The 17,670-nt window shown below is 34.7% G+C and overlaps 1 protein-coding gene and 1 long non-coding RNA gene across 2 annotated transcripts; both read right to left on the reverse strand.

Annotated features, from left to right (window-relative positions):
- Positions 1-6,120: 6,120 nt before the first annotated feature.
- Positions 6,121-8,547, reverse strand: LOC134745676 (hemolymph lipopolysaccharide-binding protein-like). The gene is made up of 3 exons (XM_063679794.1): positions 8,424-8,547; positions 7,663-7,917; positions 6,121-6,308 (listed from the first exon to the last, which is right to left on the reverse strand). Exons 1-3 carry the CDS (start codon positions 8,539-8,541, stop codon positions 6,121-6,123), a joined length of 561 nt encoding a protein of 186 aa, XP_063535864.1. The 5' UTR covers positions 8,542-8,547.
- A 734-nt stretch (positions 8,548-9,281) lies between these two features.
- On the reverse strand, positions 9,282-10,173 carry LOC134745238 (uncharacterized). The gene is made up of 2 exons (XR_010128145.1): positions 10,042-10,173; positions 9,282-9,331 (listed from the first exon to the last, which is right to left on the reverse strand). It is a non-coding gene; the product is annotated as an uncharacterized LOC134745238 (long non-coding RNA).
- Positions 10,174-17,670: the final 7,497 nt, after the last annotated feature.

The raw sequence follows: 17,670 nt of genomic DNA on the forward strand, positions 1-17,670 counted from the left end.
AATGGAACATATGAATCTGAGACTTAGATAAATGGCTGTCTTCAATAATAAATAAGGAAAAGCTATTTTCATGGAGGCAGTCTTAATTATACCTTTGTCTTTGGCTGTATGAAAACATTTTACGGCTGTTACCTATTTTCTTCTTCTGCTGCGGTTGACTGGGTATCTTTGAAGAGAGAATTTATTTTTAGCGTTGAAAATAATTAAGTTTCTACAAAAATTATTCAGCTGGCTGGTTATTTTTTAAATTAAAATAAAATAAAATTAAATAATCATTTAATTCGGGCATGACCCATAGAAGTGTTAGTAACAAAATACTAATGTTATACAGTACAATTAATTAAAACCTACCATGCAGAACAGTAGACTTTTTAACTTTAGGTATATTTGAATACTTTCAAAAGCTGTTCAGGTAACTTTTATCAAAGCGCAACTTTTCAAAGTTGAAAGACTAACTTGATCAATATTATCCCCTGTCAGGCAAATCACGCACCGCAACGCTACCTTATTATAAGACAAGTGCCTTAACCGCCACTATTTTGTTATCAAAAGATGTCCTTAAGTCCGTGAGAAGAAAGGAAAATTCCTAAGTAACCCTTAGAGACACGACAACGATATTAATTGGACGTGCAGTATCACTAAACGGAACTTGGAACAAATGGCGGCCATTCTGGAAGTTTATCAGGCAAGAGGCTTATTAGTTATTAGTCGTGTCATGAAACAAGTTTGTTTATATGCAGCGGGTGTGCATGCTCCGGGATATTGCACGTGTCACCTTTGCTATATTATGCAATGTTTTGCTAGGTGTTGTTAGGATAAGATTTTTTTTAGGGTTCCGTACCCAAAGGGTAAAAACGGGATCCTATTACTAAGACTCCGCTGTCCGTCTGTCCGTCCGTCTGTCTGTCTGTCACTAGGCTGTATCTCATGAACCGTGATAGCTAGACAGTTGAAATTTTCACAGATGATGTATTTCTGTTGCCGCTATAACAACAAATACTAAAAACAGAATAATATAAATATTTAAATCGAGCGCCAAGCTCCCATACAACAAACGTGATTTTCTTGCTGTTTTTTCAGTAATGGTACGGAACCCTTCGTGCGCGAGTCCGACTCGTGCTTGGCCGGTTTTTTTACAAAGTTACGCTGTAGAGCAAATACTATATAAAATAAGGTTTTAATGTAAAAATGTAGCGATGCACGTTACTCTAATCAAGATAGGAGTAGTTAATCTGAAATAAATATTTAAATAAATATATACACAACAATCTATTCTGTACACGACTGTACGCTCGGTGTAACAACAGTCAGCAGTTTCGACCGGCGCTAACGCCCACATGAGAATAGAATAGATACCGGAAGGTAAATACAATTAGAATCCAAAAAGTTCAATCAATTCTTTCAAGAACAACACGAGGACAGACAAGTAGAAAAGTTTACTAAAGATACTGAACAAGAATGGGAAAGTAATGAATACTTCTAATTATTCATTAGTGTCCCTTCCCATTCGTCCTCCCGAGCCCCATCCTTTCATTTCTGTTTCCCATACGAAAGTTTTGGGGGATGAAAATGTAATGATTGAATTTAGTCACGCACTTTGTGTGTTTTGTTTAATTTAAGAAATACAATTAAGAGCATTTCCACCGGCTGTCCTATACAAACGCATTTTATTTCATGTATTACAACTTCAATCGGCGTTTTAAGCCGACAGTTATTTTTATGTGCATTTTTCTGAACATTTGTCAGAGAAACAGAAACTCCTATACCAACAAATCATTCGAAAATTCGCGTTTGTAATGTACGGCAAAACGGTGGACAACTACATGGAATGCTCCAGTATCAGGTTTTTTTTTCTCATGTCTAACTGCAGGACTGAGAAGGCTGAACGAAATATTTGTTTGAGCTTTAACCCCCAACATAGTCCGCACCTTTCCTTTGACGTTTCGAATAGGCTAACTAACTACTCTTCTATGTAAATGCACAACTGTAACCCTCGCATGCTTGAGGGCCATTTGGAACGGTGCGGGGTGTAAAAAACCATGAATTTATTTCATCGTCAATTAATGCTCAGTCATAAATAAAAGCAAAACGGCGAAGTGTTGAGCGATTTACTGGTGAGTTTTTAGGAATCTTTTGTTTAGGTATAAATCATATATGTAAATATTTTTTGTGTGTACTTTTTCTCGTCCTACTGCTGGGCACAGGCCTAGTTAAAGTATTTTCATTTTAATAGTGTTTAGTTTCGGCAATATTGTAGAATAGAATAGAATAGTTTTTATTCGTAAACACACAGACAATAGACATACATTAAAAGAACATAGTGAAAATAAAGTGTCACGAAATGGCAGCATGCATTGTGAGTTATCATTATGTCAAGCAATCAACAGACTATTAATATCGCAGGAATAAAAGGGCAGACTATATAATATTACTATGCTTTTATTTGTCGTAATAAAAGGGTAGCCTCTATAATATTGCTATGCTTCACTCCAATTATGCTCCAATTATATTATTATGTGACACTAGCAGCCCATACACCAGGTTTACATGTCCTATTTTGCATGATCAGCGACTAATAAAAGCATAGTAATATGATAGAGGCTACCCTTTTATTCCTGTGATATTATTCTTGCTAAATTTAAGACAAACCAACTGTCCGTGATATCTTCAAATATTTACCTACACTTATTTAATTTTAAAGTTACAGATGTAATATTAAATTATTTTAAACCGGGTCACTCACGTATTATTAAGTTGAATAGCTCGACATGTCCAATTTACGAGGACCGTCTTCACGGAGACACGACACGTCTTCACTGGTCGAGGGCGCGGCGGGTACACATGTCGAGCTATTCGACTTAATAATACGTGAGTGACCCGGTTTAAAATAATTTAATATGTTTGAGTCTCACGGGAGTTTTATAGTTAAAATTACAGATGTAATATTAATTTTCAAAAACACAAACCCATAACTGATTTATGGGTTTGTGTTTTTGAATATAATGAATTTATAGTTTCCTTAAGGTTTTATTAGTAGGTATTGAAATGTAATATTTTATTTATATAGAACAGGCCCACAAACGTGTAAATACCACAAATTCAAACAAAACAATCGCAAACACTTTTTAAAAACAAAAACAGTATTTGACATAAAACGGTTAAGCGCGTTTGAATCTTTATAGTTTGCGATAAAGAATGGTATCTACCCATCGAGAATACCGGGTTTCAATTGCTTGACAATAAACCAGGATTGTCGTGAAATCTTTTTATGGGTCGTTAAGGCGTTTAATTTAATATCTTTAAATGTTCCTTCTTTTCGAAGTAAAAAGATAGTAGTGAAAATGATAACAAGGATTTTGTTTAAACTCGGAAAATAAAAATAAAAGAATAGCGGTGTTCAACATCTGGAGTTCATCATCGAAATAAACATGTTTGATTTGAAAATTTCCTCATCATATACAGGCTGATTCATAAGACTTGAGCAGGACCAAGCCTACACACTCAGTAAAATGTTAATTAACATATTTACATAACATTACAGTCGTAACCAATGCGTCATGGAATATAAATTAACAGCTTAATGGATCTTTCACCGCCGCCGTATGTAAATGAAACAACCATAGCTTTTTCCTGTCTTTTAACTTTTCGGAAAGTAAAGGTTTAATCATAGTCAACTCTACGGCACCTAATTTGCGAATAAAACCTTTGTAACCGTTAGAACAGAAATTAAATTATTATACTTTAGTGAGATACGATGTTTTAAAAGTAACCGGACGTTTACTACCAATTCATTCACAAAACCATTGACATAACCCGTTCATATTACGCCTAAGTCCTAGGGGACGTATATTGCTTTCCGTTTCGTAGCAAAATGCGCCAGCGACTCTGAAATTGCAATATGGCTCGCACTGTAAGCACGTGATTACCTTTAGGTTGCGCCACAGAGGATGCCCCTACTGGAATTGCCATTATTTCGTCTGATAGTTCGTCATTACAGCTCAACCAGCTAACATCGGTCTATGATTCTAAACAATTAGAAGCAGATAAAAGGTCGAGAGAAGTTGGTCATGAATGAGTGCTTTGATGACAGATACAGGAAATTGCGAAGTTTGGAATCATCCTGGGAACTTGTGATGGATTAAAGGATTTATGGGTTTGTGGTTTCGATAAACCGTGCATTGATGATTTCGGGAGCGCTATGGACGAAGCCCATTGGTTTTGAGGGGTTATCAAAACATGAAGTATTCCTGTTTACTTCCAATTTGTCGTGTATTGATTTGCGAAACAAAAAAGGTTTTGTTTACGACTGAAGGCTTCACCAGTAAGGAGTTTATTGTTACCTTTATTCGTTATTTCGCAGTCACTTTATAGGCATATACCTATACTTTAGAGGTAGGTCACCATACTTTTCAGACGTAAGTATAATTTATACGTTTCTTACCAAAACAGACTACGCATTTATTTTAAATCTCTCAATTTGACAATCATTGTTATTACTTATTTCTACCGCGATTGTATCGTAACAGTGACCAAATATCAATCTAGTTAAGATATAGTAACATCACTATAAAATAAATGATCGCCTAATATAGAACTCATCTAGTTTAACCTTACAAGCGAAGTGTTTTGGTACCTTATGAGTCATATGTAAATTTATTGCAGTCTACGCTGGCTAATTTGCGCCATAAATTTAGCCATACTTGTCTCCGCCTGGCCCGGTTTTATAGGATTACTGTATGTTAGTCTAATCAAACCTACATTTATCAACGCAAATTAAATACACAAATTAATTTCTCATGAAAATTTCAGTCACATTTACTTGAAATTTTTAAGAGCAAAATGATTGGTTTTATTCACCATTCCCAAAAAATGGGTAGACCTTTTATTAAAAATTCAAAATAATATTTTTGGTCATTTGATTTTAAATAATCAGGTTACGGTGAGATTATTTTGGTCCTGCATTGGTAATCTTGCACTTTTTTCGATCTGGGCGTTACACATGCAGTGCAGTCCATAAATGTAATGAGCATTTTTTTCCTTGTCTAGGATCGAAAGATCGAATTCTTATCGAGATCGAATTATAAATAGAAAATTTTCAAAAGCAAATAAAACCGAACAAGTGCAAGTCGGACCCGCCCACCGAGGGTTCCGTAGTATTTGTTGTTATAGCGGCAACAGAATACATCTTCTGTGAAAATTTCAACTGTCTAGCTATTACGGTTTATGAGATACATCCTGATAACAGACAGACGGACAGCGGAGTCTTAGTAAAATGGTCCCGTTTCTACCCTTTTGGTACAGAACCCTAAAATGAGGTTTATAGTGTCTAAATTACACGTTACTATTCTTTATAATCTATTATACATATTACACTATTAACTATTCTTTATCATTTTAGTGTCTAAATTAAACCTGCAGGTACTTTGCAATGTAAATTGTGTGTGTGAAAATGTCGTCCTAAATGTCAAACTTCTGTGAAAATATGACATATACAATGACTTTTCTACAGTTTCTGTCAAAGTTTGAGCAGAGTTAGCTTAGACGTACTCGCGGCCAGCATTTACATAGTTACCATCTCTTCTTGGTATCTTACTCATAGGTCCTCCAAACCTTTCTTTAATTTTTTCTTGTATGAGTATAAATTTATTTGCAAATTGCTTATAATTAATCATTCATATTACGTAAGTATTTTTTATTGAGATATTGAGAGCAACTAAGGCTATGAAGGAAAGGAATGCTAGCGTCTAAAGTCCAAGTTAATTAAATTACTGCCTTTAATAAGCGTATCGTTCTACGGAAAGTTTTAGCTGTAAATAATTTCATAAGACTAAAGATTTGCTTTTATAAAAAGAACAAAATGCACAAACGGAACTGCAACGCAAATTTAATGAACACAATAAATTTTATTACATTCTTTGACTTTAGAATATTTACGATACAGTTCACAATATACAGATTACACACAACAATTACTTGTTCTGTGACAGCGACTCAGGTTTGTGTTTCTTCTGCTTCTCAGTCGGGACTTTATGTTTAAAAAAAAAGTTTTATTATATTATAAAAATAAACCTGACTTATGAATTTTACCTTAGTGTAAAAAAATTTCTTCCGAGAATATTATTAAAATTCAGGTTGCATTGCATTGCCTTGCGTAGGTGTTTTTTCACAGATAAAAGTAATAATGCGATTGCAGTTGTGATCATTAAGCAGGCCAGTTCTCAAAACCGATCCGCATAATTCCGGTGGATCTGCATTGTTAGGTTCACCAGAATTGAAGGTAGAAAATCCGGCTTCAGCCAGCGATTCGCCTGTAAAATAATAATAGCAATAAATTTACAATATCAGTATTGCTTGAATAATTTTTATACAGGGTGTATACCCAAAAATACGTTGATAACAATTTTTAAGAATATTTTCTTACGTGGGTACAAGTATTTTACAAAATGCCATTAAAAATTAAAACTATAATCATTGACTTAAAACATCTTCAGAATTGTTCTCCTTAAGCTTTGATACCTAGGTAAGGCTCATAATTTTTTTACCATAAACCATAACACACGATAATACACGTAACGCACGGAACACAACGTAACACACTGAAACCTACGTTAGGTAAAGTCATAGAGTAGGTAACTTATACTAGCGGCGGTACTGTCATAGTAAATTTTGTAACCCCAGTAAATTCACTGCCATCTGTCGACACACTTTAAAACTAAAAATAAAGATTTATATAAATACGATAAAATGTATTTAAAGATGGATAAATGATTTTTTTGTTTATTTGCATTAATTATTTTTATGATTTTGACCCATGTTCTTTCACTGATATGCGTTAAAATTGTTAAATAACAAACGAAACCGTCAACGCCATCTATACGACAGTAGGCCAAAGCTAGTAGCGCCCTCTGAACGAGAATCAAATTTTCTTGATTTTCGAGGCACGTTTTTTCCTTAGACTGTATCCATCTATTACGGAGTTATATCTATCTTTGGTAAAGTTTACACTTGTAATTAAAGCACTAGGATGGAATTTGAAATATTAGGCTTACGAATATATCCCGTTGATACCCTTTAGGTATATTAAATGATTTCGTTACACATGCAACACACGTGAACAAATATACGTGGAAACAATGGCGTCAAAGTCGAGTAGCATCTCCAAATACAATGCAATTCAACTAGAAATCACTCCAATGAATGTTATTTCAACAGCTGCTTTAGATGTCCGGATTTTTAATGAACTAAATCACTACTTACAATGAGAAATCACCTCCGAAAAGTATTAAAATCCAATGACGAACTAACAACACAACATCACTAATGCTCTTTTTGTGAAAACCAAGATGTCGGACAGATTACTAATATTACTAATTTGATAGTTGAAAAGTTCCCAGCTAAAAAAAAAAGTTAGGTGTTGCATATAAGTACTTTAAAACAAAATTATACCACATAACACACGTGAAATTTAAATAAGGACATTTCTTTGAACCTAATGTTTTTATTTGTTTCACATGTATAATATACATCATTATGTACCTACTCATAAAAGCTGGCGTGAGACGAACTTAGTACGGGTATATGACGCTTGCCAAGTAGATGCAGACTTAGCGTAATCTGAGTACAGAACCAAGGAACCTGCTTGACAGTTAAAAATAAACTCACCATGAATAGTAAAAAAATCTCCAAATTCCACCCACTTAGTGAAGCCAATGCTGGAAGCATCTTTATAGAAGTTGCCGGGTATATCATCATGGGAATGTTTGTTAAACAATTCTTTAAGGACTTTGGACTCAGTTTGGCTGTTAATGATAGCCAGATATGCGTCTTCTGCCATACAAGTCTTGAAGGCATTTGGCCACGACCTGCCTTCTTTATGGAACTTGTAACAACTGTTAGTTCTGTTATCCAACTGGTAGTCTGTAAAATATAATAAAGTTTGATAGGAATTGATTGAATACGCAAAACGTAATAATAAAAATATGAAAATAGCCCTAGATAAATATGGCCTAGCTCAATGCCAGACGATAGTGTGTCCAAGAGGCTCGTGGCGTTAGCAGTCATAAGGTAGATACTGTAGGAGTCACAAAATGTCAAGTCAATTAATAAAAGATTATCAATCTTGACGTTCCCGTACCTATCCTTAAAGTTCTCAGAAGAGTAATGAAAATATGTATATTAATATTAAATAGTCATTGAATACTTAAGTAACTTTATAATACTGTAAGCTAATTTACATACATATTATCTGTACCCAAAACGGCAATTACAACATATTATCAAAGCTTTAAAAGAACCCTCATTAGCTAGATCTCATGTCCCTTAACAATACGTATTTATATCTAAAGTCCACCATGCCCGATACACCTGTCTTAGGTCATCCTAGTTTAGATTATTAGGTACTTATATAACAATAAAAATCTTACCACTGTCAATATACTCAGGGCCACATTTATGGGCGTCAATATTCTTCGGTAACTTAAAACAGAAGAATGGGTAATCGGAATCACAACCTACTACAGCTAATTCCGCAGATTGGTTCATGACAATACAGTTATTTGTACGGTCAGAATAATGATTATGGTTACTTGGTTGACCGCGTTCCCATTGCGCATCAATTTGTGAGAGAGGAACTCCTGCAAATAACAAAGCAAAATTTTTAGTCAGTAGTTTGCACAGGCCTGCGTTGCCTATCACAGGCATTTTAGTAGGCAAAAATATTAAGTATTTCCTCAAGATCAACATAATTCTATAGAGCCATAAGTGTTAATAGCGTTCTTAATAGCACATGTATGTCACAGTATTTGGCACAAGTCATTTTACATTAAGTATGCCAAAACTATGGGGTTAAGGTTAGTTATACTACGTTGGGTATAATGCGATTAATAACTGTAAAGTTACTGTGACTATAATGAAGTCACTTGACAAATTCATAGTTTTAAGCGAAATACCTATTGGTAGCCTTTATTTATAGCTTTCAAATTAATAAGTGTGTTTTATCACATACCATGGAGAAATAAGTAAGTTTAGAGTGCTCACTCCATCAGTTTCCTTACTTAGTAATTATAAGGTAGGTAGGGTAAAACGTATTATTAATAACTTCACTAAGTGTTAAGGCGGGATTCCACCATTGTGAAAAGTGAAATAGATTTATTTACTTAAATTACTGTTTAAGTAATATTTATACCTGTAATAGTCATATAGTACCCATTACTATATGTCGCATGGATTCCAGTATAAACTTTCTCTGGACCTTCTTGTTGCTTTTCCTTATTTAATATATCTTTCATGGCAGTTATTATGTTTACGTCTATTGGTGAGGCCAGTACACCACCTAAAATATAATTTAAGCAGCATGGAGCAAATAATCAAGGCTCAGAAAAACGACCGTCCTTTTGAAAACATGACCATAATTTAGGACCCATTTATGAGTAGTAAATGTTCGTTCACAGTCTACAGACGTCATTGGGGCATATTTAATCGTTGACGATAGCTAGCCATACACGTACGGATTTGTCCGTCAGATCTGTCTAAAAGATGCGTCCGGCGAACACATCTGTCAATGTATGGTGAGAAATTAACACAGATTTGTCCGCCGGATGTCTGTCCGCTATCCCTGCGCAAAGCCAACGGACCGGACACGGAGCAGACAGATCCGAGCGGCCGCCTGCGCGTGTGTGGTACTGTGTGCGTAGTAACCACCACCACAGTTTTTTGGACAACTTTATAGAGCTTCATAAGTCTATCATATTTATGGATGCTCAAGGACAAGTGTACCTCGGGCAGACAGGCCTTGCAAATAATATAAGAGAACGTAGAACATTATGTAAAAGATTAAACATTTTTTTTTCCAAGTGTACGGTTCTTGTCCCATGAGTGGTAGGCATTCAGTTCTTAAAATGGTTTTTGACATGAGATAATCACGGGCCAGTGTCAATTCGATGCGATACGAGTGTCAAGGTCGTATTATATCATTAACAGATTAAGTTGAGACACAAAACAAAACTTCGATAACAAAGAAATTTTTGTGTTTTTTTTTGTTACCTTCTAAATAACATATCAAACGGGCATCTTGCCAGTTAACCGGGACGCGATGCAGCCTGAGATAGCCATCAATTTCAGACACAAACCGATAGTCATCTAAAACACACTCTGAAACACAATAGTAGTCCCTTTTACTACGAATTCCAGTACGGCTACCAAGATATTTGCCATTTACGCTAGCGACTGTGTGAACTCCATCGCTGTCCATCTCGCTCACACTGAAGGATTGATGCGATCGAGAGGGACTTTACGCAGTCGCTAGCGTTAATGCCAAATGTCAAAGTTACGCCGAGCCTGAAAATAAGATAAGAGGGCCTACCGCGAAAAAAAAACACGTTATCTGCCTCTCTATTGCTCGAATATACAAGACTGACGGAGAGGCAGATAACGAAATTTCTAATTTCGCGGTAGGCCCCAGTGCAAGTTTATTTAGTTAAAATACTGCGAGATTTTATTTTTTTCTAAAAATATAAAACCCTAAAGTACGGCACGAAACGATCACTTAATTTTGTGTTAAATCAAAAACTGTAATAGATGTCATATATTAAAGAAAAAGTGACGAAGCCCTCCGAAGTGGTGAAGGCCGGTGGGTTTGTGTTAAATTATTAAATTTGGTAATAATACGTACCCGCAACACAAAACAATAAAGCGATCGGGGTAAAGTAATTAGTGATCATTGTGATGCATTTGCTTGCTGAGTAACGACTAAGATTTGTAATTCGACGAGAAGTTATTCTTTTGCTCTTGATAACCCTAAGACCGGGATGATTATGAGTAGTGTACGGACATATGGTCACAATCTGAACAGAGAAGGAAAGAGTCATTATTATCTATAAACTTTTTAAGATTGAATGAATAAATCCATATTTAATATGGCATTACTTATAAAGTCAAATACTATAGATATTTCGGAAATGTTATGTGATAGGTATAATTTGTAACTATACGACCAAAAACTTCATAAATTATAGATACGACAATATAATACGATATTGTCAATTTAGATAACTATTATAGATGTGCACAACACAGGTAACACAGGTGTTTACCTAGCTCAGAAGACAGGGACTTCAAAACCTATTTTGTACTTTCTTTTGTCCATAAAATTATTTTTATTTTATTCTTTATTAATTTTATATTTTTAGTGTGGACTTTTGTGTATATTATACGTGTAGTATACTTTGATCTGCCTTTGACGTAACTAAATTGAAAAAATATATGAAAAATAATTCAATATTTGCATTCCTAAACTTTGGCACTACTTAAATAAAAAGTGTATGTTATATAAAATTTAATCGTTATTCATTCAATCATAAAATATACCTAGGCGACTCCATTGGCCTCTCAGTCCAGAATGCCACCACCTGCCCGTACTCTATTTATGAATTTTATCACTTACAGTGACGTGTAGGGGTTTTACCAAATTTATTCCAGTATAACCGTAACACTTTCAGGCATTTACGAGTAGGTACCTGCTATGTACATAATAAATTATATATATTCATAAATAAAATTTAACAATCAAATTAAATGGCGACTGCAGCGTTGTTGGTGCAGCTCTACAGTAGCATAAAGGACCGCTGTCATTTTCTTTTTCGTTACAAATTTTAATGAGGTATTGAATGTTGTAAATGTCACGCTATTTATCAAGGATATTGGTGGTAACATTTCCCATTTCCTGCTACTGAAAAGTTGCATTAGTAGGTAACGCTGCTGCAGTCATCATCCGAATGTTGTGACATTTCGGTTCTAGGTCATTATTACCTATTTTCTAAAATTGATCCATAAATTGCAACCATTATGTTGCATAAACGCCCCCAATCTCATAATTCTCCGTTTTATAACGGTTAGGGTTATAAAACGTAGAAAACCATCAATATCCCCCGAATATAAATCAATGATGAATTAAAAAATAATTTCCATAGATTGCAGGCTCTATACCATCTATATCCGCGGCTTATCTTCCTCCCATATTTCAGTATAGCTTTTACTTTATAGTCATAAAATAGTTTCGTGATAGTTGAGTCTACGCAAGCGGCCGGGCGGCACAGGGGTCATCTTTTATACATTGTACCTCTCACATAAAATTATTTTATGACCTGCCCACCAGATCGCCTTTTGTTCTACGAAAGTCAGTCAGTTTGGCACCGATTTAACGCTACGCAAGAGATTTTTGGCGTTATTCATAAAGGCGCTACAAGCCTCAATAAGCTATTAATCGTTTCTTACTCTGTCTTTATTACTTATGTATTTGTAAGAAAGAGATAAAATAGAATTTAATAAATTAAGGCTTGTAAAGTTTTATGAATAAGTACCCTTATGTTCTAAATAATTATCATCACTAAATAATATTGTTACAGTTATGTTGAAATAATTATTTTAGATGATACTATTTTTATTAACTAGTTAATAATTTTAATAATCATAAACTTACGTAGGTACGTAGGTAAATATAACAATTAACAGCATTTCATGAAAATTTAAAATAAAAATCAAAACAAAGAGAACTGGTGATAGTGCGAAATTCGTCGACGCACTGAAAAAAAAAAGGTTTAATTTGAAAATATACTAAGGAATGACAAAATCGTAACACCTGTTAGGCAAAACTTGTGATCGCATTTTGAGGGTTCCGTACCCAAAGGGTAAAAACGGGACCCTATTAGACTCCGCTGTCCGTCTGTCTGTCTGTCATCAGGCTGTATCTCATGAACCGTGATAGCTAGACAGTTGAAATTTTCACAGATGATGTATTTCTGTTGCCGCTATAACAACAAATACTAAAAAGTACGGATCCCTCGGTGCGCGAGTCCGACTCGCACTTGGCCGGCTTTTTATTTATTTATTCCAAAATATTTTTTTGTCTCATGATACGTATACATAATACGATAATTTTTTTATTTTTCCTTAGACTTTTGTAACTAGTTAGTTACAGAACAAATGCAATATTATTATTGATACAAATCGTTAGCACAAACATGATACAGTATGTTGCGTTGTATTAACATTATCAGTTTTTTCTATTGACTTTCCCTTGCCTCTTCAAAAATAACGCCGATCATGAAACCGAAGATCGTTAATTCAAACCTCGGGAGTAATTAATAACGAGGCTGATCCATCGTAAAAGGGTTTTATAAAATCATAGCACATCGATATTTGCGTTATTATTACAAACTTCAATCAAACCTGCCCTGTGTTCCCGATAATTCATACCAAAGAGGATATAATAAGATAGAGCGGTACTGTCATAGTAAATTTTGTGACCACTGTAAATTCACTGCCATCTATACTCATACTATCATCTATACTTTAAGACTAAAAATTAAGATTTATAAAAATACGTTAAAATGTATTTAAATATGGATAAATGATTTTTTTGTATAAAAATACCAAATAACATATACGACAAAGAACTTTATTTTGACATGTTTTGTTTTTTTCCCTAAAACTTGACAAGAAATGTAAAAAATTTAATATGAGGTCGAAATAAATGGCTATTTTATTTTATTTTATTTTATTTATAAATGATTTTTTTATTTGCATTTATTATTTTTATATGATTTTGACCCATGTTCTTACACTGATATGCGTTAAAATTATAAATAACAAACGAAACCATCAACGCCCTCTATACGAGAGTAGGCCAAAACTAGTGGCGCCATCTGATGCGCCATGTATCCATCTATTACGGAGTTATAACTATCTTTGTTCATACCAAACTCGGGGGTCAAGTATGGAAATAACCATTACAACTGTGATCTCCATGTCCGTAATAAAGTAAGTGTGATCAGAGAGCATACGAAATATGTTAACATACTTTGTTAACATGAAGATACCTATCAAAACTCACAACATTATAATTACACACAGATGCTAAAATTTAATGAACATAATTGAAGACTAGGCACGAATGAGTGCTTCTAAATCGATTGGCGGACGACGAAGAGAACTTATTTTGTAATTACTAATATTAGCACAGTGAGGCTGTTGGTTCCGGTGTATATAATATACGAGTATATACACCGGAACTATTATAGCAATGCCCGCGTAATCCATTAGTTAACGCGAGACAAACTAAGGACATTAGTGAAATTACAACTAATACCATTAAAAGCTCATCTATCGTAATGCTTCACGGATTGCGGAAACTATTTCCCGTATAATGTTGTAAATATCAATACGTAAACAAAATCTTCCTTAGCCTTAGCATTTGATTTGTATTTCCGGTTTGATTGTCTATGAATCCATCTAAGTTTTTTTTTACTATTAATAGAAAAACGATTCGAAAATACCACATGCCGTCTTGACCACACCTTAAAATAGAATCGCGTCGCCCATTTGTCCATATTTATTATAGCTACTGTAGAGTCCGGTTAGTATGACAAACATTTAAACGCCATACATACAACGCACAACCTAAATCGTTTAAAATAGGCTTGGAAATTTGAAAAACCTATGTGTAATACTTACTTGTAAATATTATTTTAATTCAGCCCCGAAGGGGGTGAAAGTAGGTTTGAGAGGTTCTAAATACTTCTACGCGACCGCTTCTAACGAAGTACCTTATAACTGCCCTATATAAAGCTCCACATTAATAGAGCAAAACAATGTTTGACTCGAAAGACTACAATGACAAGTATCCAATTTGACTAAATATGAGTACAAGTTTCTAGTCAAGAACAAAATTGAGTAGGTAGGTATATCGTAGCCACACGTCTGACTGTCACTTTCTCGAGTCAAATTAGGCTCCAGAATATAATATTTCGTAGACATGCGCACGGTGCAGGTTCTCCGAATCAGTTCTGATTACACACAAAACAGTGTACTTGTCCGTAAGCTCCTTGATATTCCTGCCACGTCTCAAGACAAGGCTATTGTTTTAGCTGGAGGTTGTAAAGTGCAGTTTGCAATTGCAACGTAATTTATATGTTGCACGCCGGGGATTTTGCCAATTAAAAGAAGTTGGCGCAGTTTTCACGTACTTTGTCTTCGGCTGTAATGTTTGAGTATCGACTTGGGGTGCGAATTTGTTGTAAGTACTACGTTGAAATGGCTGATGTACTGAGTAGAATAACCTTATTCTACACTGGAGCAGCATTTATTTAATACAACGTTGCATATACTCATGAAGAAAGTACTGGTAGTAATTTCGTGGTATCTCCCGCCCCGACCAGTGCCACTCCATACACCATCCGTTATGTTGAGTTCTCAGCCAAAACCCACTACTGGATAATGGTCTCTTATAAAAGATCTCTACAACTAGGTTTTTCACTCCTCTCATTAACGGCTCCCTACTTTTTGACGAGATGATCCTACCACATGGGGGCGTGAGAGCATTTGCGGAAAATTTGTATACTGCGTCTACAGAATGGTCACGTTACTTGAAATATCCCAGCTGGTTGCGCTTATCTTACAACTAGTAAATACAAACTATTTACTTCTAGTTACTTCATCTTCGTATTGTACCTATGCAAGAAGCAAATTCTTCCAGCCACTAAGTAAGCATCAGCTAAAGCCTCGTTTGCTCGAAAACAATAGCTGGAATAAACTTGCAAACTGTCTATTAAAACACTAAAGCCCGCGTCACACGAAACTCTGCTTTTAAAGATCTAGTGTAGTCAAAGAAGAATATTTTGGCGTGGATAAACATAAAATGTGGGCGATGAGCTTTGGTGAGTCGGCACCGAATTCGCACACGAATTCGTTACACGGTAACACGACATTTCTACTGATCTTTTTATAAATTTACACGTAACGCCCTTTTTTAGACTCATAAATATTTACAATATTTTCATTGGAATTTATTTACGCCAAAAAAGGACTATTTTTTGTCGAGCAACAATAAACTTCCCACAGTTCCATAAAAAATGTCTCATCCAAAATAATGGGAATCAAATTGCATGTCATTATGTAGAAGTAGACGAAGAGTTATGATTGTTAGGTAAGTGAGTCATCGTGAAACGTCGGTAACAACCTAAATAGGGGGACAGTTGGGACGAAACAATTACCAAAGATCGAAAAATAATTACGTATCCTGATCCACTCGTTGCTTGGAGTAACCGTTCTAAATAAATTCGCCCGCATTAATATTAATTGATTGTTATCTTAAATTTTCACCGTTTCCATTTTACCTGTGGAAATTTTCGCTTATTATTTCATCGTTGTTCTCCAGTTTAGGTACAAGGTGAACTACGAACAAACTCTGCTTTGATTAGCATAATTAGATAAACCGACCGGTGGGCAAATGTATTTCCTGGGCCATTAAAGGTGTGCGGTTTCAGAAATTGCTGTTTTGATAGGAATAAATTGTCAAAAGTTGGCTATTTATATTATTCTAAATATTTTTTTGTAAATTGTTGAGGAAACAAGAGTCCGTCGTGAATACTCTTCACTGTACAACTACTGCTGAAAGGCCGTTCATCTCATCTATCTATTAATGGTCCGTTGATTTCCGGTGTTGCGATTCCACCTAATTTGAGTCTGGGATAGGTACGAGTAAAGTAAGTCCTGGTATATTTCCTACAAGTTAACATTGGAGAACGGTAAACAGATACATATACATATAAGTATGTTACATTCGAAATTAAAATAATGATCAGTTTTGGTGTTAACGGCCTCCTAGTCTAGTCGGGTGTGACCCCGCCTACGAAGCTTGAGTTCTCGAGTTCGAATCCTAGTAAGGGCATTTATTTGTGTGGTTAACAAGTATTTTTTCCTGATTTATGGATGCTTTCTATGTATATAAGAATTTATATAGAATGTATATAATAAATTTAACTATTAAGTGAAGCGTAAACTTATTTCTAAATATTATTATAACCACACAAGACTACCATGAATGATAAAACAACGTGGGATTATTTTTGATTCGAAACGATTAATTATAAATAATTGTAAATAATTAATCGATCCTAATAAATTAGGTATATTTGATTAATGATGAGGGAATGGATAATCCAATGTATGTACATACTTCTTTTATTTGTTTTTTTTTTTACATTTAGATTTTATTATAGTAACATTCTAGACTAGTATTTATTTTTTTATGTTTGACGATCTTTTTTGCTAGGCTTACATGAATAAAGTATATTTGAACTTTGAACTTTACATATATCTATCTGTTATACATATATTGTCGCCTAGTACCCATAACACAAGCCATATTGAGTTGAGGCTGCTCTATGTACTCGTAGGTATTTGTCCTTCTTACATTTAATTAGGTGTCAGGTAGCCGCCCACACCATTTTATTATTGGGCAGGAGCTTGTCTGTGAATAGGTTTCTTATTAGCCCTGTTCTCTACAACTTGTCAGAGATATGACTGATGGAGTGTTTGCGAGATAGAAACGGGATGGACCAGGAGATAACGCGTCTGCTCCCAAATTGTGTTATTAATATTTAACATCTGCGTCTTGTGTAAAGAGAGATAAGCAATTTTAATAATAATATGGAGATAAGAACTGGAATGTCGTGCGCTTTGTAATTGCCCAGGGCGTTTTTACTATGTGTCCGTACTCCGAATAAATTGTTCAAATCAAAATAGGTAGGTACCCATTTGGACCAACATACTTGTACAGTGAGGAACCTCACTGTACAAAGATGTACGTTTGAGTTATTGACTTATAAAAAATCA

This window comes from Cydia strobilella, chromosome 11, assembly GCF_947568885.1.
Source record: "Cydia strobilella chromosome 11, ilCydStro3.1, whole genome shotgun sequence".
Lineage (NCBI taxonomy): Eukaryota > Metazoa > Arthropoda > Insecta > Lepidoptera > Tortricidae > Cydia > Cydia strobilella.

Excerpts from the sequence above, each read along its gene's own strand:
- LOC134745676 (XM_063679794.1), bottom strand. The coding sequence starts at position 8,541 with ATGAACCAATCTGCGGAATTAGCTGTAGTAGGTTGTGATTCCGATTAC. Across the intron at positions 7,918-8,423 it reads CCCTGAGTATATTGACAGTG|ACTACCAGTTGGATAACAGA; the intron begins GTAAGATTTTTA and ends TATATTTTACAG. Across the intron at positions 6,309-7,662 it reads AGATTTTTTTACTATTCATG|GCGAATCGCTGGCTGAAGCC; the intron begins GTGAGTTTATTT and ends ATTATTTTACAG.